Source organism: Colias philodice, chromosome 9 (assembly GCF_061535455.1).
Source record: "Colias philodice isolate Cphi_HAF_F1 chromosome 9, ilColPhil1 Martin Lab GWU primary, whole genome shotgun sequence".
Taxonomy (NCBI): Eukaryota; Metazoa; Arthropoda; class Insecta; order Lepidoptera; family Pieridae; genus Colias; species Colias philodice.
In genome coordinates, this window is record NC_143094.1 from 5899387 (window position 1) to 5922382 (window position 22996).

General features: G+C 32.5%; 1 protein-coding gene across 4 annotated transcripts in view; it reads left to right on the forward strand.

The window, feature by feature from the left end:
* LOC149485814 (voltage-gated delayed rectifier potassium channel KCNH8-like) overlaps nucleotides 1-15959 on the forward strand; it is a 42584-nt gene extending 26625 nt beyond the window's left edge. The window contains exons 3-16 of one of the 4 annotated variants that reach the window (XM_089699109.1): nucleotides 2621-2851; nucleotides 5568-5705; nucleotides 7750-8006; nucleotides 8117-8351; nucleotides 8428-8591; nucleotides 9297-9513; nucleotides 9722-9901; nucleotides 11358-11557; nucleotides 12105-12354; nucleotides 12581-12696; nucleotides 12783-13069; nucleotides 13153-13345; nucleotides 13691-13837; nucleotides 13920-15959. In XM_089699109.1, coding sequence (XP_089555235.1) covers nucleotides 2621-2851; nucleotides 5568-5705; nucleotides 7750-8006; nucleotides 8117-8351; nucleotides 8428-8591; nucleotides 9297-9513; nucleotides 9722-9901; nucleotides 11358-11557; nucleotides 12105-12354; nucleotides 12581-12696; nucleotides 12783-13069; nucleotides 13153-13345; nucleotides 13691-13837; nucleotides 13920-14390 — 3086 coding nt within the window. In that variant the 3' untranslated portion in view covers nucleotides 14391-15959. The remainder of the gene's footprint in view (nucleotides 1-2620; nucleotides 2852-5567; nucleotides 5706-7749; nucleotides 8007-8116; nucleotides 8352-8427; nucleotides 8592-9296; nucleotides 9514-9721; nucleotides 9902-11357; nucleotides 11558-12104; nucleotides 12355-12580; nucleotides 12697-12782; nucleotides 13070-13152; nucleotides 13346-13690; nucleotides 13838-13919) is intronic. The other 3 variants (XM_089699110.1, XM_089699111.1, XM_089699112.1) reach the window with 3 other exon arrangements.
* Nucleotides 15960-22996: the final 7037 nt, after the last annotated feature.

Here is a 22996-nt window from a genome sequence, read left to right on the forward strand (position 1 = left end):
GGGAGGGACTCTCTCCTGGGAGTGTTTCAAGTTGGTCTGTTCATATTTTTCTATCTATTATTCAACTGGATAACTGTAGCGAATTTGATTATAAAATAGTAATCTGGTAACTTAAGGTGTGGTAATATGTAGCTGAACCTATATTATAAGGTTTGTATTTATTTTGAAAATGGAACTTCAAAAATAAAAATTCCAAAAATAAAGATTTAAATATAGAGCTACCTACTTAATTGAGGAAAAAGGTATGGAATATAATATGAGTAATCTTAGATCATGTTTTTAATTATAAAGATACTTATTTCCAATTTCTAAATAAGATTATTAAAATTCCCACCACTCTCATTCGGTATATTTTCGTATGAAAGACAATTGCGAATTACCAAAGAAAACCGTGTATAATTTTTTGGGAAGATGAACAAAATTTGAGATTAGATACAGGTAGGGTGAAAAAGGTTTTATAGACAGTGTGTATATAGGAAAAACGTACTTGACCCGCCTTAGCCCGGAGCTGTGTCTTTGATGGAAACAATAGATATCGACCTTTAGGTAAAGAATTTCAGAAAATATGTAGTAGAAAAATTTCAATTGAGAATGAGATGAGAGAAGAGATTGGTGAATGCCTGATTTTTTAGTTTTATTCCGCCTAAATATATCTATTAGTTCTTTCCACATTTTGTTAATTATTTGTTTAAAGAGCTTTTACGCACGTTATAAATAAATTAGTCAATTTTTTATGTTCGTAGAATTATATTTATATTTTCGCATTCGTTAATACGAAAAGTATCTGTAATTTGGGCAATTCGATTCATTACTGCCTCGTCGTCGAATATTTTCTGGAGAAATCATCGTTTTAATCTTGGCTATATATTTTTTCCAGAATTAATTTTGTTTTTTCGTTATTGCTTTAGCGTAAATCGGATAAAATGCATGCATTTCTGGCTACAGGCATACAATTTCATTATTCATTTTCATCAAACTAGTTGACAATGCGTGGGCTGCTCGGACCTGTAAAGTGCTCTAGTTATATGTAGGGTCTAGGCTTAACCAAAATTGATTACAAAAGTGGTTTCGATACGAAGGTTACATTTCTTAACCACAGTCCTTCACTTTTTATACTATATATGAATTTTTATAATTGATTCAATAAGGATATACATACTTACATGTATAAACCACATTTGATGTGCCGCTAAGTAATTTACTTATACTCTATATTATCGGTTTCATTAATGATTATGAAAGGAAGATATTACAGACGAGTGAATGAATCTTAATATAGATTCTACATCGTAATCTACTTGTAGCTGTAATGGCTTTATAAATAAAGCGTATGAGAGTCTCGTAACAGCGAAATATAAATTATTGCTCAATAAAAGTGCGACTTTAAAAGAACGATTAGCGATAAGAGCTCTAATAAAGAGTTACAATACTTTCAAGAATAAATCTACTCCAATGTAGCTCAGATATATCTCATTCTTAATAGAAGTAGGTAAACAATGCAAAAAATAGAAACTGATAGGAAGTCCATTTTAACTCTTCTTTCTTCTTAAAAAAAGTTAAAGGTCGTTGTCCTGCGATAGTAAATGCAGTGTTGACTGTAACAAAAGATCGATTTAGTCTTTCACTATAAACATCAGATATCAACATCGGGTCTGATTCAATTTTCCGTAATTGATATTACATCCTACAAAACGGCAAATACGACAAGAGGCTTAATCGTGGGTAAAGTAGATAGAGTCTACCCGCATCAATCACAGACCTCAAAGTTGCCGGCATAGATATAGAAACACGTTTGAACTGTTTCAATTTACGACGCTTCTAACAAATGAAACGTCTGTCACTTAATAATTCGGTATTCATATTGCTATCCACACAATTTTCGCCTCAAAAGTTAAGGGCACAATTACAGTGGAACAGATGCGAAATTGTGGAATAATTTCGCATGCATGCGTAGTCACTAAGCCACAAACTGAGATGATTTTGATTCATAGCTATCATGTTGTATTATTCTGCTTAAAATACCATATGCATGGTATTGTAACAATGTTTACTGAGAACACATCGGGTTAAAATTAGCATTCGCATTGAATTAATTCACGTTATGAATGTGGTTAGTGGTTACCAATTGGACTAAATTAAGTGCAGATATTCATACTTCGAGCAACAGCTGGTCCGATTTGTTCGCTCGGTCTATTTATAAAGGAAAGTAAATATTTAAATTAAAAGCCATTCTGGATTTTAAATTAATAGCTTTGATTACACAATCAACGCGATATTTGTTAAACATTTCCTCCCAAATCAGTTTATCGGAACAATAGGGAAGTCTCCTGTTAAAAGTAGGTACGATATATATTTCAGTGGCATAAAATAAAGTAGAACTAGACAATAACCTACGTAGTCAGTATTTTTCCAGCTTGTTTTATGTAGGTAGGTAACCTATATGTTATTATAGGGGATTAGGGATTGAATTCGCGGTCACGTTATCGACCTCTGACCTACCGGGTAAAAATTTGATTGGAAATTGATAAAACAAACACAGTATTTTACTAGATATATATTTATAGATTACAACCAACAATACGAAGCTCAAATATCTTATAATGTGTATTTATGCATGCAGACAGCAACTTCGTGTTGGGGAACGCGCAGGTGCCGTCGTACCCCATCGTGTACTGCTCGGACGGGTTCTGCGAGCTGACAGGGTGGGCGCGCGCGCACATCATGCAGAAGGGCTGCGCGTGCAAGTTCCTCCACGGGCCCGACACACACGAAGACCACCGCCGCGAGATCGACGCAGCCCTCGACTCCAAACATGAACTCAAGCTGGAGCTCATCTTCTATAAGAAAATTGGTAATTTTATTATCCAACTAGCTTTCCGCTTGCGGCTTCATCCGCGATTTCAAAGAAAAACCCAAATAGTTTCCGTTCCTGCGGGATTTTGGGGATAAAACCTATTGTATTTATTAATCCAAGTTTCCCTCTATGTGTGTGCCTTATCGGTTCAGTAATCAGTAGTATTTGCGTGAAAGAGTAAATAACATCCATATCTACATACTCACAAACTTTCGCATTGTAGGATAGAAATTTGGCTATTTAACTATAAAGCAATGAGTGTTTTGAATAAGTGTTGATGTTTGACATAAATTGGGTCAAGTTAAACGCCATCCGTGCATGTGAGTCGAATCGGGTCAATCGCGCATCAGTGAAGTTATCAAAGCTAGATCTGTGTATTGCTCTTTCTGCGTTGAGGTGCATTATTTGCTTTTCCAATTTTGTCTAAATAAAACTAGGATAGGAGTTGGATAAGCTGTGTCAAGCAGCAAGCTTTATAGCACGAAGAGATTTGCGCGCTCTCGGTGATCTATTGATCGCCTTTATCTCATCACTTTCCATCTAACGAGTGAGTTCATATATGTTTAATAGGTTTTTGTCATATTTCGCATTCATTAATAACAAATGTAATTTGTTTAAAATTAAACAATTGTTATAATTTGTGTAGATCACACAAAAATAGAAACAATCGAATAAGATAAACACTAGATAAGCCAGATAATATTATGACGGTTACTGTAATAGCAAGTTCCGGTGATAAACTTCCCTATTGAACACTAAAGAATAAGGATCACTCTTATCTTTGGATTGCACTTGACGGCTCAATTTAATTGCAAATTAGAAAGCCAATTCTGATCACAACTTTTCAATTTTCATTATCTATTACATTATAAGAGTTTAATAGCAAATACATAAATGATGAATTAAAACACAATGGAGCTATGGGGATATGAAAATAGAGTTAAAATTAAAATTTATGTTCAGTTAAATCGGTATAAATGAATTTATCACATATCTTTAATATTTGATTTAATCCCAGTGATTTTAGAAATCTGTCAAAGGACCTTGACATGACTGAAGAAAATCGTTAAGATTTAGGTTACGTTACCTACGCTTATGTTTCTTTAAATTCTTCAGAAATTTCTTTCAAATTGTTAACACAATATTTCATTATAGCAACAATCACTCATTTCAATTAGAAATAAGGCTTTTAATTATCTGGTCTTGTTCTCTTCACCCCAATTGGATTGATTGCTTTTGTTCTCTTATCTCTCTAATACAAACTACTATAATGATTAAATGTATTCAATAGGGATATAACAATACTCAGTAAATGTTTAATTTCAACAGTATGTTCAAGCCTCAGTGGGTATTTAAAATCGAAATTCTAGGTATGCTAAAAGATCCCTATGTACAAAAAATTACAGACATTAAAAATAAATACATACTAACTTTCTAGTTTTTTTTAATATATATATGTACATATTTACTGTGATTTTTATTATAACACATACTTAACTACATTTTGATGACTACAGCTGCGGTTTGATACATCGTAACTTTTAACACAAATTCCTAACTTGTATTTGATATTTTTTCATGAATTAAGCAAATTTTCGCAGACTCATTTTAAAATTCACTTGAAAAGTAGAGGATATTATTTCAAGTTGTCATCGCCACTCTGGAAGTTGAAATACAGCTAATTACTCTTAGTCGAGTTTCTTGCCACTCACAGTAAATTAGTCGTTTCGTTTAAATTTACAAGAATAACAAACCTTTTATGTCACAGTTTGAAAAAGAGCTTTATTGGGACGGAAAAATGAAAAAAAAAGGGTCTTAAATTTATGACGGAAAGAAAATGATTAGGATTTTCGTGACCAAAATACATAAATTCATATGCTTTATTAGATGGAAAATTTGTACCGAGTAGATAATTATTCCAAACACAAATATACTTATGTGAGATATGAAAGAAATATTTAGCAGTAAATGAAAACACTTTAATTGTGTACATAAAAGCTTTTCAACGCGTTCCAAGCCGCTATCGTAAACAAAATCCTATAACAAGTTTACGATTCCTTTCGTCAAAATTAAACTTTTACAAGCACACAGATGTGCGTTGTCACAATTATTTATACAAACAAGCCTTTGGAGTTTTAAATAATTTAATTATAGTAGATATAATTCAGCTGCTGAATATAAAGACCTTAAAATTAATATCTTTTTGGTGGGTACTATGTTGCTTTCAGTTCCACACAAAATAAACTCAGTAAAATACTTAGAATAAATAAGCTGTTTTAATAAAATGCAAACATGATGTTTTAATTTAATGATAACATCCACTCAAATCCAAGAACTTCGGGAAGAATGTGGACGTAATTATCGACACGGGTTGGTATTTCAGTAGAACGTCGTAAACATCGTCTAATGTTATTAAAAATGTTACTGTAGGTTTTATGTTGTTCATTTTCTAATTTAAATTAAATTAATGTACGTTTCATTCATAATTAATAAAAATTAACAAGAGAAGTAGCCATTGCAAAGATTTCTAATATGTAGGTATAGTTTTATAGTTTAGTAAATTATTTAATTTTATAATACATTAATCACTAAAGAATAATAGAGATTTTCCATAACATAAAATTATTAATTAACGGTTGACCTACTATTACAGCTTATTTTTTCAATACTAATGCATATTCCATTAGTCCATTACATAAGTCTTATTTTACAGGAACACCTTTCTGGTGCCTGCTCGATATCGTTCCAATTAAAAATGAGAAACGGGAGGTCGTGTTGTTTCTCGCCTCATTCAAGGATATCACAAATACAAAGATGGCCGCCATGAATACTAATGAGGACTTCGATAGCGGTAAGTAGACTAAAACAATATTTTGAATGATACCTTAATTGCATATACCTACCTACCCTTTAAAATACTGTGTAAATATTGAATGTACCTATACGTACTCGTGCATTCTCTTCAAGCCTCTACTTCCAATTAAAATATACCTACTAGTAATAAAGGATATCTATAGTACTTAAGCATGACTACAAAATATATAGACCAATAGATAAGTAACAATTAAAATATTGCAATCCACCACGTAGATCTACCGAGCAATTACAAATTAGGCTCTTGCAATCATATAGTGGGGAATACCTTTAGATTAGTACTAATATGATTATTGATATAACATAATTCTTTCGAAATGTACATTTTACAATCCTGTAACGTGTTCCGAGCACGTTGTTGTGACATTAGACCCCTCGTTGGATCGTCATCGCACGGTAAAAACTCATTTAAATGTTTGTAGGTGTTTCATTAAATTTGTGTTTTAGGTAGCTAATTAGCTAGCTAATATTTGAAGTAGGTATGGTTTGGTAATTAGTTATTACCATTATTTTTATTTATTCTAAGAACGTTTTTCATAACAGTAGTATAGATTAGTGTAGAACCCTGGAAAAACTTCTCTTCAATTATATGTAGAGCCGGCAATAGGTAATATATATTTTAAACATTTATGTATTTTATTTATTTATTTAACTCTTTAATAGTTGTACAGAAGCCTTAGAACTACTTACACAGTACACATAGAACATTCTGTGATCAGAAAGGAAAGTATATATGATAACTCCCATTATTTATTTGTATAATATATCGTATACAATTTTTCTGTGTAAAGATAAAATTATTTACGCTTCATATGTAATACCTACCGAAACCACCCTGTAATTATCGAAAGTTAATAGACCATTGTTAGTGAATCTGCCGCTCACATATTATGTTTCTTCAAGGAAATTCAGGTAATTAATATCCGTAATATGAGCGTAATAAACACTTATAGCGTGCTATAATACGCCTGTTATTTTAGTATTGCAATAAAAGTGTCAGGTTCGTTAACAGTGATAAATTTTTGGGGTAAAAATACATAAATTTCTTTTGTTACTATCAAATATGTCTAGCTGAATTTTCAAAGTAATAAAACCTTTTGATTTTTAGTAACAAGTCGTTGAATTTTCTCGTTATTATTAATACAATAAATTATAATACATACTTAAAACATTCTAATGAAATTATTTACACACTTTTTAATATTCTCATATTTGAAAGCATTGAAAAGTGATATTAATCGAATGTGTTTAACAACTTGGTTGCATCAAATTGCTCATCAAAATGCATGTTAGTGCTGAGAAAGGTTATTTAAAAGTATCGTATTAAACTATATTTATTCTAACTTAAAGTTGCATCGTGGTATTAATTTATTATTTTAATAAATTAAGTAATGCTATTCTTTAAATCTTCATTTCTGAACAATAAAAAAAGGAAAATCCCTTAACAATATTAGATAAACATATTTGGTTAGTTATGCGCATGTATTTTCGTCTTAATCTTAAAATAATTAATCTTGTGAATAGGTAAGTCTGACGCATGTTTGTAACTTTTTGCTATCTCATCCATTCCTACTTCTTTGGAGTAAAATAAACGCGTATGGGATTTTCTTTATGATCCGAGAAGGTAAATTATTCTTACTTTCAAATGTTACCTCAAAACAGTAATACCTCAAATAATCCGTTTCTCGTATCGCATTTATTCACATTTCTTCTCGTGAATATTCATTATGCTTATCCTTTGCGTGACTGTCGAGTGATTCCATCATCAAAAACTTTTCATAGCTTACGGCACAAAGAAAATCCTGTACTTGTAACGTTTTTACGTCTATAGCACTTAATGTAACGGCTTTTAGGAGCCTTCCACACGAGCGCTTAGATTATTTCGATAATATTTTACGTCCTTTATAATAATTCATCGCGTTGAATTTTAATGTTATTTGAAACGTTTTTTTTTTATAAAGTCGTGTGGAAGGGTTACAAACAAACAGTTAGTTTAGTAACAGGGTGGTTTATGCGTACAGGAGCCGCGGTGCGGCCTTCGGCTGGCGTGGTAACTCTAGCGTTGTCCCCATTTGTACCCGCAGCGGCACTCTTGGGCGCCCGGTTCCGAGCTGAATCTAGTTGCCTCCTTCCAGACCCGAATGGCAATCTTGACCCCGAAGCGCCTTCACCCGCTAACATGGGCAGGCGGCGCTCCAGGGCCGTTCTTTACCAGCTTTCAGGACACTACAAACCGGATAAAATGAAGTCTAAACTAAAACTCAACAATGTCAGTAAGGTACCCCGATCGCTTCTAACAAATGAATTGCATATAGTTAAGATTTATATGTAAATCTTAACATGTACGAAAATAATGAATGTATAAATAACAATTTATGAACATTTTAGAACCTGCTACATTCGTCGGATCCCCCGCTTCCCGAGTACAAAACGTCAGCGATAAAAAAGTCAAAATTTATTATCTCGCATTATGGCGTTTTTAAAACCTTCTGGGATTGGTTAATCCTAATAGCAACATTTTATGTAGCGGTTGTTGTGCCATATAACGCCAGTTTCGTCGACGAAGGCCACCCCAGGATAAGTGTAACGAGCGATGTCATAGTGGAAGCACTTTTTATTATAGGTAAAATATAAATTTTATACAAAATCTAATTAAAATGATTTCAATATCAGCTTATTAAGATGTCTCTTATATTCAGATATCGTCCTTAACTTCCGAACGACGTTTGTAAGCAAGAAAGGGGAAGTGGTATCCGACTCCAAAGCGATAGCTCTTAATTATATACGTTCATGGTTCGTGGTGGATCTCCTGGCCGCGCTCCCTTTTGACCTACTTTACGCTTCAGACGTATACAGCGGGACGGTAAGACACGTTAGCAATGCCGCCTAATTAATTAATTTAACAGCGAAGTTTTAATTATTGTTGTATCAACGAACTTCAAACGGTTTCAGCGCCGCGCTGTCGCAACTGTTTAGATTCTGAACATGTGCGCTTCGTTTGAAATTCTCGATTGTTCGATCCACTTCATAAGAGATCATAGATAGCTATCGTGAATACTAAATGTTTCAAAAGCTATTGTTAGAGCCAGGAGAGTTAAATCCATAAAGCTCTTGTAAAATCAACTTGTTGCTACACGTGATTTTAATACGTAATAATATATCGTACAGTGTTTCACGAAGCGTTTATGTTTGAAGTACCTACCTACGATGGATATAAATAGAAACTTTATCACAGTAGGTTACAAAGTGTGAATTAAACGAAAATGTTAACGTATATTGTATACTGTCACGTATAGGCACTTATGAAAATATACGTTGAAAATATATGATTGGATCGTCCATCCATTTTCCACGTGAGAACAACATAACATTAGCGCACCTTTTGAAAATAATTCTACTTTACTAATCGAGTGAATTTCATTTTCCATATTTCATTTTCCGTAATATTTATAAATTAACATCCGTTAAATTAAATTTTTAAGATACTAGTGCGCTAATGTATTAAATTACATTTTTAAGGTATTACCTATAATATCTAATGGTAATGTAATCTTTCGGTTTTGTACAGGAGTCACCGCACGGGAATGTTCACTTAGTGAAGCTTACCCGTTTGCTACGACTCGCGAGACTGCTGCAGAAGATGGACCGTTACTCGCAATACTCAGCCCTCATCCTTACGCTACTCATGTTGTCGTTCACGTTAGTTGCTCACTGGCTCGCCTGCATTTGGTTTATCATTGCCGAAAAAGAGATCGAACATCACAAAAATGAAAGTTGGGATTTAGGTAATTTCCATTTTATATAGTCCAAATTGTTAGATTTTTTATGATTAAATAACGATTGAGACGTTTCTCTTTACGGATTAAACGAAAGAACATTTTTTATGATAGTTTGTAGTCATAAAGAATCCTTTGAATTCAGCAACATACCTTTATTTCGAATCGCAACAAAAACGAAGTTCATTAACGCTACGTGTTCTTTTTGTCTCCTAAGGTTGGATCAATAACTTGGCGGAAAGATTGAAAATACCAATAGTGAACATATCACACAGCGAAAGCTATGTGACGGCGCTGTATTTCACCTGCTCGTCGTTAACGAGCGTCGGCTTCGGAAATGTGTCAGCGAACACTTTGCCAGAGAAAATTTTCAGCATACTGGTTATGTTGGTCGGAGGTTAGATTCTACTTACATATCATCTATGTGTGTGAATGACAAGATACGATTATTTCGAAATAAAGTTAATAAATACCTTGGTGAATATTATTAGACCTTCAATAGCTATATTGATTGTGTGATACAGAAGTCGACAATTTAGGTCAGCTAGAGAATTTCACCGATAAGTGATTTAAAACTTTAACTCATAAACATACTTACATAGTAATACATACCTTCGTAAATATCTAACTATATTAAAAGTATGTAGTTAGTAGTAGATTATTTTAATAAACTGAGCTAATAGGCTAAGGTTTCCTTAACTTTTACATTTGTATAGTAGTAGGCATTGTGCTCTACATCCGAGGGCATATAAAATTAGTTCTATGTAATTACTACATTATACATGAGTTGCCTCTTATGAGGTCAACATTATTTCATTATCACGTTATTTTTACTCTTGCTTAGCTAAATATAGAGAAGGATTAAGTCTTTTGTTTAGATTTTGTTGCCTGCGAAAGGGGAATTATTCACCCTCTGAAAATAACGAGATTTCTCATATTTTATAAAGAGGATTTTCTTTTACTTACAGACAAAATATAGTTAACGTGTTTCTTGGAAATAATAGAAACAAAGGAGGAAGATATTTATACATTATACCTTTTCTGTCATATGACTAGAGTCATGGTATATCTTGACTAACAACACCAATATTCCAAAACTACTACTTACTGTGCTCATGCTTTCCTTCTTGTTTTTATTAATCTATTTCAATACTTTTTAATAAGGGTTAAGAAATATCATTTTGATAGAGTATTATCTCTTGTCTCACATTTACAATTATGTACCCTTATACCTATATTTATTATTAAAAGAGAGTAAAATGTCTCAACGTTCAAAATACCCGTTGTTCAAAACACCTCAAGGTTTTTTTATAAAACTAGACATATTTTCTCCCAAACTACGAAACTTCTTTATAATGGGATAATGTAACTTAATATTAAATATAACTTCTTACTTTTAAAAGTATTGTTCGCTCAGCATCTGTGATACTAAGCGCGTCAGATTACATAACAAAACCCTTCAGATATTAATTTAATCTCACAATGCAATAACGACGTTGCTTCGATCTTCAAATAGTAGAGAAAATGAAACCGAAATCTTAAATGAGAGTTCTCTTTATTTTTGTTCTCTTGTATTGCTGTTGGCAGCTTCGCTGTTATTCAATATCTCAATCTTTCAGTATAAAATAAATTGAATTAGAATATTTTTTACTAGATATATTTTATACGTGTACAGTGTACACGTCGTATACATATTTGACAATTACTAGATTTTATTTTATACAGAATTTAGTTACTATTATAAATTATAATATATTTTAGACCCAGGTACTTCATAATATTTGCTTAAGTACCACCCGATTTAAAAAAAAATAGAACGCTCACACACTATAATATTTATATCGTTTTATCAGCTCTAATGCACGCTGTGGTGTTCGGTAACGTAACCGCAATCATACAAAGGATGTATTCGCGCCGATCGATGTATCAAAGTAAATGGCGAGATCTGAAGGACTTCCTAACTATCAACCAAGTCCCTAAGGAGCTGAAACAACGCATGCAAGACTATTTTCAGACGATGTGGTCCCTCAACCATGGTATTGATATCCACGAGGTAAGTTCACTGATTACTATTATATAAGTATGCAGATATCTGATAAATATTTTAATAGGAGATTTGCGTAGAAATATTTAATGTAGGTACGATATATTGTAGAGTATATATATTGTATAATAGAGTTCCTCCCACACTCCCTCCTACAATGTTAATAAATTGTTTCGCCAAAATTAATAGCATTTGTAAACGAGACCTGAAATACATACCTACTGTTCTAATAAGAAATATTATAATCGCTTTTCTATTCGTGAGCCTAAAATGAAAAGCATTTTCTATTGTCTCTTTTGAAAAAAAATTCCCGCTTTGAACCGAATTAAATGAGGTGGAAATACAAAACGGTCTATTTTATCTGCACCGTCTAAGCTTTTTTGTTTTTTAAGAAAAAGGATAATAACATCATTCGCCATTAAGTAATAATTTAATAAGATAAAGATAAAATTTAACAAAGAACAAGATGATGAGAACTTTTTTCTTAATTTCTATGGATGTTATTTACGATTCCAGCTTTTATCTTCAAAAATAACGTAGGTGTATTATTTTTTAGACACTAAAAGAATTCCCCGAAGAATTGAGAGGCGACGTTTCGCTACATTTACATAGGGAAATCCTGTCGCTACCTATATTCGAGTCCGCCTCTCAGGGCTGCCTCAAGCTTCTATCTCTGCATATTCGAAACAACTTCTGTGCACCCGGCGAATATCTCGTGCACAAAGGCGATGCATTGACATACATTTACTACATTTGTAACGGCTCAATGGAAGTGATGCAAAACGATATGGTTGTTGCTATATTGGGTGAGTCAGTACAACAATGCGTCAAGATTTCCTGTATTTAAGACTTATTTCTGCTACTTGACATTTATACAAGTGGCAATTTAGAATAAAAGCTGTTTAAGGGTTTATTATGTGAATTGATGAATACAATTGTTTTGAACAATTTGAACCAAAATACTCAAGTATAAAACAGTTGAAGTATCCGTACGAGAAGTAGATATTAATTAGTGCAATGTTTATTGGTCAGGAAAGGGTGATTTAGTGGGTTGCGATATGAATACCCACTTACAAGCTTACAACAGTACGGGTACATCGCAGTCTAATAACCCCGACGTCGTCGTCAAATCTAGTAGCGATGTGAAGGTACACATAATTTCCCTTAACATGAAATTTGCATTTAAACTTTGAATAATTAAGGCCTTGATAATGGAGCAAGTTTAATATTACAGGCGCTCACTTACTGCGATCTCAAGTGCATTAACATGATTGGTCTCGCTGAGGTACTGCGCTTATATCCAGAATACCAGCATGAATTTATACACGATATACAACATGACCTCACGTACAATTTGAGAGAGGGATATGAGGCAGAACAGGAATCTGATGGAAATGGACACCCCTCGTTAACTCTACCATCGATATCGGAAGATGATGAAAACGCAGCAGAAGATCAGGTTTTATCACCGAAAAAACCGCTGGTTCCTAGTACTAGTAGTCCCCGTCATGCAAGATTTAGGTTACTAACGTTCACTTTTTTTAAACAATCATCTTTGTATCGCTATTCCGTGATCAAAACAATATTAAACATTTTCTTTACAGATCAGACGGGCAAGCCCGATTAACTCATAAGGAATTACGGGAGAGAATTGAAAGACAACGTTCCGTAGCAACGCCCAAAATTACTAGAGCCGACTCTTTGGAAGGTTTAAATTTAGAAATACGTTCGTCTGTAGAGAGACTCGACACACAGGTATCCAGTTTACATCATGACGTCGCCGCGCTCAGCATGGAGGTTGGTAAACAATCAAATAACGTGTGCGCATACGTGTGCGATATTCGTAAACCCAGTACGTTTATTCGTGCATTTCATTCAGCTGTGTCCGTTGGTTACAAAACAAACTTTATTAATCTTTTTTTTCAATCTAACATGTTGTTGCAGTTAAATGCATATGTAAGTAATGTTTTATTTAAGCAGTAATTTTATAAGAGCGTCATTAGAATTTGTAGAGCTGTTTATTTATCTACTATTATTTTTGCTTTGTTTTTGCCCTTACAATAGGTAGAAGTATTTTATTATTCGTCTTCAACACTTACGCAAGTTTATCTTTCTCCAAGTGTAAATTTGCTTTGTAAACAGGTACGGAATGCAATCCACGCTCTACAGGAGATGACAGGTCCCGTATGGCATGCCGCACATTCTAACCCTAACTTGCAGTGGAATACTCCACCCAATCAACTAGCTCGCAGCTGCAGTCATCCGCCTGATGTGTTTTGTTGGGATCAGGTACTTATATATTCTTAATAGTTAACACAATATAAACAAATGATATTTTTTGACAAATATGTTAAAATATATTGCATTACAGCAGGAGAGGCCAATAACTCCGGAGCGACCAAAAGTAAATCGATGCACTCAAACGGATCCTTTTTTGAACTGCGTCACACAATACATAATGGAACATCCAGCGACCGTGATGCTTTTACTCGGCTTAGATCCCATGGCAAACCTAACACCGGTTATGGCTCCAGCTGTAGAGTATTACGACACTCGAAGTCGCCGGCCAAGTGGATTAGAACAAATCGTGGAATCTGAAAACGGAAGTCAATCTCCCTCCAGTACGGCCAGTGATAAAGCCGAAATAAGTCCCACCGGCAGCGCCAAGTGTGTTAATACACAGCCAGAGGCAAAAAGACTATTTGACAAAGACTGTAAAGGTGCAAATATGAAAAGAAATAGGTATTCTGCTAGTGATATAAGTGAAGTGTCCGAACGATTGTTGCCGACGAGAGCCTCCAACCAGAGCACGTACAGTCTCAAAAATAATTTTAACAGTTAAGATTATTTATTCCAATATGCTCATTAGTAGATAATTTCAAGTTAACTCTCAATGTTAGTAAGTACAACAAGTTTAATTGAAAGCTTCTATTTTTTATAATATAACTAGTGAAATATTCCTGTCGGCGAAATAAAATTTCCTTTCACTCGTTTCAATAATAAATGTACATATCAGAAATCATATAAATAATTTGATTATTAGGTTAAAGTTGTTTATTTATCTAGTCACTGTTTAGATTATAGTCATTTAAATGTGTGATACGTAGCAGATGTTCTCAGCAGTGTGTTATTCTTAAAATATTGCCATTAAATCTCTTTGTTCTTTTTTTAGTCGTGTTTTTCTGAACAAAGAATGTAATTAGGTATTGGTGTAAGTTAAACGATTTCCTTAGTGACTACAGTTTTTCAATAGTCCTATACTCAATTAAATTTTGTGTCCTAAGACCTTACATTTTATACTTATTTCATCACAATTCACAATGGGACCTTTAGTACTTTCGTTAAATCTTAAATCTATTTAAATTTCGTAATTTCTATTTTGTTTGATAATTATTGTAAATTGTCTGACAATACTTACCTGTTACGTACCTTTATACTAATAAACAAGATGTGCCAAAAATGTGAGAAAATGCAGTCTTCCTAGAGCTCAATTCGATGAAATATTTTCTAGTGAAACAACCATTTTGCAAAGGAGTCATAAAGTCAACATAAATTATTCTTATGTCTTCTATCTGATTGTAATGTGTAAAAAATATTTGATATCGTAATGTTAACGATGATAATTCATCAAATATATCAAATATTACTAAAATCTAAGGATGAACATTACTGACTAATCTCGTGAAGTAGTAAAAAATGTGTCAAATTTTAGGTGTATTTTAATACTTATGTTATAAGATTACATGCAATAATACTTATTGAGACAAATCAACACATGATTATGGCAATGAAAAACAATGTTTTTGTCAATAACTTTATATCGAGGCATTGGTTGTGATATCTTTCATTTATATACCACAGTAATGAAATATGTAAGACATAAATTAATTTCGCACAAAATCAAAAGAAGTCGATTTATAATTCTGTAGAGAGTAGTAATTACTCGGTGGCCATTGTGTTTAAGGAACCTTGGTCAAAGTTTCAATGTTCCACTCTGCCGTGACATTTCAATACCGATATTTATAGGTACAGGTATAATAATTAATACCTATTGCGAAGTCCCTACAGAACCTTAAAAATGTGTTAATAATAAATCTTTGATAATAATTCTTTAAGAATGAAACGCTTACTAGTATAAAATATGAATTATATAATAATGTGTATGATATACTCTATATAGAGCCAATGAATGTGATATGTTGAGAAAATATTTAAGATACAGTGCCTAAATTTTTATTTATTTACTCGGTTTATTATTCTTGAGATTTTATTCTTGTCTTTAATGAAGATAGGCATCAAATGATTGCATATCTACTAACATATTTTTTGTACATAGAATGAACTTAATGATTTTTCTCTCGTAGTACAAAATATTAGTATTGTAAACATGAATAAAGACAACTTGATGTTTCGCACCGTTCTTTTATTTCATTATACCTCTTTCCTTTTATTTATGTCCTCATTAGAGAATCGTCACAGTAAGATTGATTCTCTATTTTATCGAGAAAAAAGAAATTCATAAAAAAACAACAATCAGAATTTTATGTCGACCGCCATTCATGATTCAGCAGCCAATCATTGATGTAATAAAAGCTTTTCACTTAGAAGGTATTTAAGACATCGAAGGCTGATAATAATCGATTGGCATACGATTTTGTAATTAATGGTGATTTTTATAAAAAAAAACAATGCGTTTTCTATACAAAATTTAAAATTAATAATAAAGATAAAATTAATAATTAAGGTCTGAGATCTAAAATCCATTATTTTCCATCTTTCTCTACCCCTTCGCTTGTTCTAAATTCAAACACTCATATCTGACCTTTGAAAATTTTGAGATCATGAAGTTTAACTCTACAAAATTGTGTAGGTGTTCTGAATACACTAAACTTATAAGTTCATAATAATAAGGTAAGTACAATTAATACTAAAGGGTTTATGTGAAAAGATTCACGTCACAGTTAAAATACAAATTAAAACTGATTACTCACGAGGTGAGTACCTACTCGTTCTATTGAATGAAAGGATTAACTTGACTGTCTTCACTTTAATTTTATTAACCCATAAGCTCGCAATGTACATTAGCATGTTAGACTGTCGCTAATAATTTATCAGAACGAAACCCCGTAGACCGTAGGGTAAGTACTCAACGTAACATAGGTTGAGTACGAAATTTTTTACCTTAACCCTTAAAGCTTTTCTGTCACTTTTTTAGTACATGTACTTATTACCGTGTAAATCTTGAAAGTTCCAATAAATCGAGAAAATTGACTACGTTGGAGAAAGTACGTTAACAATCCTTTATTTTTCTCCTACATGCCAATTATAGAGAACATTTCATTCGTGTGCTAGATGACTGTTAAATTTAGGTATTCCCGGAATTAGTGATGGTTTGTGTTTCTGGTCAATAATAGCTTTAATGAAATAGTTTCCATGTTTGATTGCTATTGATTTAACTTTCAGGTGAGATAAAGTGTTGTTTTAGCTCTAAAGATTATGAAATATTCAAATAATTCTATGACAAAATATTCGAAATATAGCTGGTCCGTTTTTTGGGACAGTGCCGTAGATACAGGTAACTAAGAACCCATTGGCATGTCCCAAGAAACGGACGATGCCATGATTCGTACTTTAATAAAATATCACTTTTATGGGATTTTCTTGCTTTACAGTCTTTAATTATATGTAGAATTATTTTTAATTAAGTTCAAAATTATGAATATAATCTAAGACCAGTTAAATCTGTTGGGTCTACAATAGAACCGGGAGTTCCTCGACCTCCACATGCATTTCGTCTAAATGTCCTAATCATCGGCCAAATATCACTTCACATTTTAGAAAAACCATTATTATTTGTATTAAATGAAACCAAAGGTTGCTTGACACGAAATAATAAATGTTATTTAACTTTCCACACAACTAAATAGCGTGACTGAGCTCGAGATGGCTCAATTATCATTTGTTAGGTATTTAGTTATAATTGAAGAATTTTTTGTTATAATAGATAGTGAAACTACTGTGATACAATAAAACAATAAAATGCTACTTGAAATAGTTTTCAATTGTGTTATATATTAAGTAAATTTTATTTATTTTTCATTCTTATTTTATAAGCTGTATGACAGCGTTGTCCGTTTTTTGAGACAGCAATGAAGACGGGGTTCTTGGCATAGGCCGTTTTAACGGACATCCTGAAAAACCTACTTACAGAATTTTTTTTATATTTTTTTCTCTACTATAACTAGTATTTTTTAATCAATAACTATCACTAAAACCAATTCAGGTCATATCTGGGTACATTATTTCAGGGCTTGCCGTGTTAAGGGTTAAACAATAAACATGTAACCGTCACATAGAATAGAAAAGCATTCGTTTTCATAGATTGTAGACCATTTTAGCGGCTATCTGAAAATACTTAGGTACCAACTAATAACTGTATGAGGAATCAGAGGAATGGTAATGGCAAGTTATTATATACGAGCTGTGCCACGCGGCGGACTAAATCTAGTACTATTTCTCTAGCTCGTGTGTTATTCTGACATATCCATACTAATATTATAAATGCGAAAGTAACTCTGTCAGTCTGTCTGTTACTCAATCACGCTTTAATTACTGAACCAATTTGCATGAAATTTGTTATGGAGATATTTTGATACCCGAGAAAGGACATAGGCTACCTTTTATTGCGAAATATGTACCACGGGCGAAGCCGGGGCGGACCTCTAGTAATCTATATTACCGTAAAGTTAGACCCCAATTCGTTCAGTAGTTTTTTCGCAACAGAGTTACAAACTTACCATCCATCCTCACAAACTTTCGTAGCTACCATTAGACGGATAGTAGGATCTGTTCATTTCGTGTGAGAGCATCGATTTAACAGTTTATATATGGCGCATAACTTAGTAACGAGCACTGAACAACCCCCTCTTGTAATGCACACCCCAGACTGAAGACTCAGGACCGGTACCCTGCGCCGCGAGGCGTGAAATGCAATTTTCCCCAGATGCACCGACCGAACGTAGTTCGCTACGTTACTAAATTACTGGAGCGCATTTTTTAAACAAGCCCGTACCTATCTCAGTTTCATCGCACTGGTTTTTGTGTTATACCCCGTTTACTTAAAATTATAAAGCTTAATTTTTAAATAACGTTATTAAATTGTTTTAATTCACTAATTATTTTGTAAGGAAACTGCAAAAATATTCGCGACATCTTCGAAGATATGACAAATAAATTCAGAAGCGTAACATGTTATCTTATGAAAATGTTTAACAACATGGTACATGACAACAGTTAACATGGTATAATAATTATAAAAAAAATAAGTTCTTAGAAAAAAATAAAGATGTAAATTAACTTACCCCTATACTCTTACAACTGTCACACAAACCAAAAAAACGTATAAAGAATTTATTATTTAAATAACACATGAAGGATTATTATACCTACGCAATTCATGTTACAGCCTTGATAAAAGATAAAGGATAATTGACAGTGATGGGTGTGATAAGGGGAAAAGCGAAGCGTATAAAAGGGTATAAGGTGTGATTGTACTGTGGATTTTTTGCGATAAGATAAAAATATATCGTAATTTGAAACCAACACTAAAATACCCAATTATTGGACCCTCAATTACAATATGAATCATAAAATGTATGTTGAAATATTTTTTCCACCCACTCGCCGAGAAGTGCTTACCTCACTTCTCAACCGAACAAGAAATCATTTGATAGATTTTTTTATAAATAGGTAACTACGTAAAAGTGTTATTATAATGCTGAACTGTTAATAATAATCAAACATTTATAATTAACTAGCGGTCCGCCCCGGCTTCGCCCGTGTATTTCGCAATAAAAAGTGGCCTATGTCCTTTCTCGGGTATCAAAATATCTCTATACCAAATTTCATGCAAATTGGTTCAGTAGTTAAGGCGTAATTGAGTAACAGACAGACAGACAGAGTTACTTTCGCATTTATAATATTAGTATGGATTATATTCATATAGTTAAATAGCTGACATTTAATGTTAATAAATATTATTTTTGAGAGTTTGTTTGGAACCCTCCGAGCGTAAGTCCGGCTCGCACTTGGCCGATTTTATTTTTAATTTATTTTCGGCTGTGAGGCTCCAGTCTTTTTGCACTGCGAGGCCATGGGCAGTGGCCGATTTTAATAAGAAAGTAGGTATGTATCTCTAAAACTATTAATTTTACTAAAATTAATTTAAACTCTTTACAACTTTCTAGTCTGAGTGATAAGTTGAAAATGGAATGGAGAATATTAATTTAAAAATTTAAAAAAATTATGCTGTATTCCGAACACTTCAAAGATAATTCGTTTATAATAATTTTTTAAAATTAACAAAAAACTAGAAATTTCTAGTTTTTTGTTCAAGTTACTTAACTTGAAAAAATTATTATAAACAAAGTAATAAAAAATTTTAAACTTTTATGGTGCGATCTTGTTAAGTATATTTATATGAAGGGCTCCACGAAGTGAAAAATTTTACCAACTATTATTTAAACATTTTTTTTAATGTGCAATAAGGACGGAAGTTTAAAAAAATTTCGTTAGTTAACATTTGTCTAATTTGTTGAAAAATTAACTTTAATTAAAATTTCCAACGAGAGCAAATTCTTTGAAGTGTTCGGAATACAGCATAATTTTTTTTAATTTTTAAATTAATATTTAATACCTTAAAAAAATAATTAACTGTGTGACGTGCTCGGTTTTGAAGCCGCGCGCGCTAACTAAAAATGCCGCGCGGAGGGCTATTTTCAGCGTTAAATTAAAATTATAAATATGGAGATAGAATTCCGGGAGTCGGAAGATTTTCGTTGGAAATTTCCTCCTCTTTAAGAATCTTTTTTCAAAATTTCTGAAATGTTAATAATATCGGAGTTAAACGAACAATAAACGAAATACCTTTTTTTTGCAACTTAATTTGTTTATAACTTTTGCAATTTTTTGTGTGCACATTTCCGATACATTTTTCTAGATGTCATTCCGAATCAAATGAGCTATCGCACGTATTTTTAAGAGACTTATCTCTATTTTACGCCATTTTCAACTTATCACTCAGACTATTCCTCCACCAACCTAATTAAGATTCTTAATACAATTCTTAAATAAATCATGCTATAAATGGCTAGTAAAATTAAGTTACACCAATTTTAATACTGTTATGGTACGACGGTCTTCAGAGGCTATTATTAAAATCTTGCTTACTTCAAATCTTATTTGAGTCCCGCTGAGGCTCAACGCTAGAAGCTTATAGGTACTTTTATAGTATCAAAGTTATATCTATGAAACCTAGACGCAATAAATAATTTATTAACGTTTCTCTTAGACCGTATTTGCATATTATAAACGTCCCTGCTAAATAATTACTCCTGTGTATTTTGTAGTCTTGGGATTTCAGGAGGAAGTTGTCTATAATAAAAAAAACGAAGTAACTATATTGTACTATGTAAATTGTTATTAAACTGAATTTATATTTATAGAAGCCATTATTCAAATGCTATAAAAAAAACAAAATTTTAAACTGAATTATTCAATAGCGTTGACCGTTTGGATAATTAAAAAAAAATATTTGACCATAACTAGGTAGTTACCTACTCTATCCGCAGTTTTACCATTCAAACCTATACCTGATGTATACCAGGTATATCTGAATGAGAAATGGCAAATAATATTGTACGTATGTACATAAATAGTTAATAATATTATTTCATTAATCATCAGATAAATTAATATAAATTTAAACCTTAACCATGTTGAAGGACTCCTCTAAAAGAATGTAACCTAATAGCGGAAGGTCTGTATGATAGTTACAACTTACACATCTTGTGTAGTTGTGTCTTGATGAATTTCAGCTCCATAAATGTTTTCAGCTTCGTGACATCGATATATAAAAAATATTTCCTTTAATCCTATCTATCGAGTGAGCTCTAGAATTTAGTGAATGAGCACTCTCTTCTCGTATATACCTAGATATCTACTTATTGTAGCATTATTTCCTAAATAAATCTGGGACAAAAGAGAGCCATGCAATGATTAGATTCTAGAGCCAGATAAAATATAGGTAGTTCTAAATCCGAGGATTAGAGGTATCGATATTTCAGAATGTTACCTACCTACATACCACCTTTTGAATAACGTTAAATTATTGTGAAGAACGTGTCTCGTGTACTTATAGTTCTAAGCGTACTAAAAGATTAAATCGGATTAGTGAGATTTGCATACAATTCGCCGTGTTTATTCCCGTCCCTTAATTTACCGCATATAAAGCTCAGCAAAGATTAAACTGAGAATTTAATAACTGTAAAGCATTCGCTATAATGTGATTTAGGTAAGCAAGTAAGTGGTAATAAATCTCTTTACATGTAAGTACTAAGTATCTATAATTGGTACGAAGTTTGTTAGATGATTTGTTTGTCAGATGAACTTAAGAAATAGTTTATATACACAGACATCTTAATATGTCTGTGAGTTTACCTATACCTAATAGGCTCTTACCACAGAATACTTAATATGTAGTAGCTAACGCTACTCTTACTACCTATATTATTTCAATACAAACACTAGATTAGGTAGATAAATTTAAAAAAAAATATACCGGCCGAATTGATAACCTCCTCCTTTTTTTGAAGTCGGTTAAAAACTATAGGTTTTTAAAGGTTTGAGGACACGGAGAAGTCCTGTTAATATATTTTCTGTGTTAAATCTGGATCTAAATGGAAGAGATTCTATAAACATTTCAAAAATTTTCACATGTAGATTTCGTGGGTAGGTAATTATAAATTCTCTGGAAATTACCCACTTCTAGGTCAACTTCGCTATTCCAGTAATGACATCCGCTTTTCACATCCATGTCCTCTAAGGAAACTCATTTGGACCAAGTAGGTAATTTCTCCAACATACATACCTACTCATACGTTGGTACCTACAACAATCTAAACTCTCAACCTTGCTCATTAAGATCTTAAATCTCTACAGCGTATTCATTACCGACATGAATTTTGTAAAATGAAAAGCCTTAACATAAAAGCAAAGAAAGGAACGTTATTAATTTGTAAAATGGTTATATTTTTAACGAAGTTGTACATGGTTGTACCTACCTACAATTTACAGGACGTGTGAAGGTTGTTGTTGTTTATAGTTGTTAAATAGTAATGGTACTTTTTATACATTAGTCAGCTGTATAATCTTATCGTTTATCTATAATTCGAACCCATAAATATTTAATATTTATATAGTCTAAATGTTGGTTTCAGGGGTAATTCAATAACAGATATAGCTTTATTTCTTCTTAAATGTAGTGGATATTTTGGCTAGCTATTTATACAGGGGAGGAGTTCTTCTTTATTGTAGACTGTAAAGCATTAACATAATTATTGCTCCTCCTGGTATAATTCTGATAAAACTCTTACAAAACATTTACAAAAA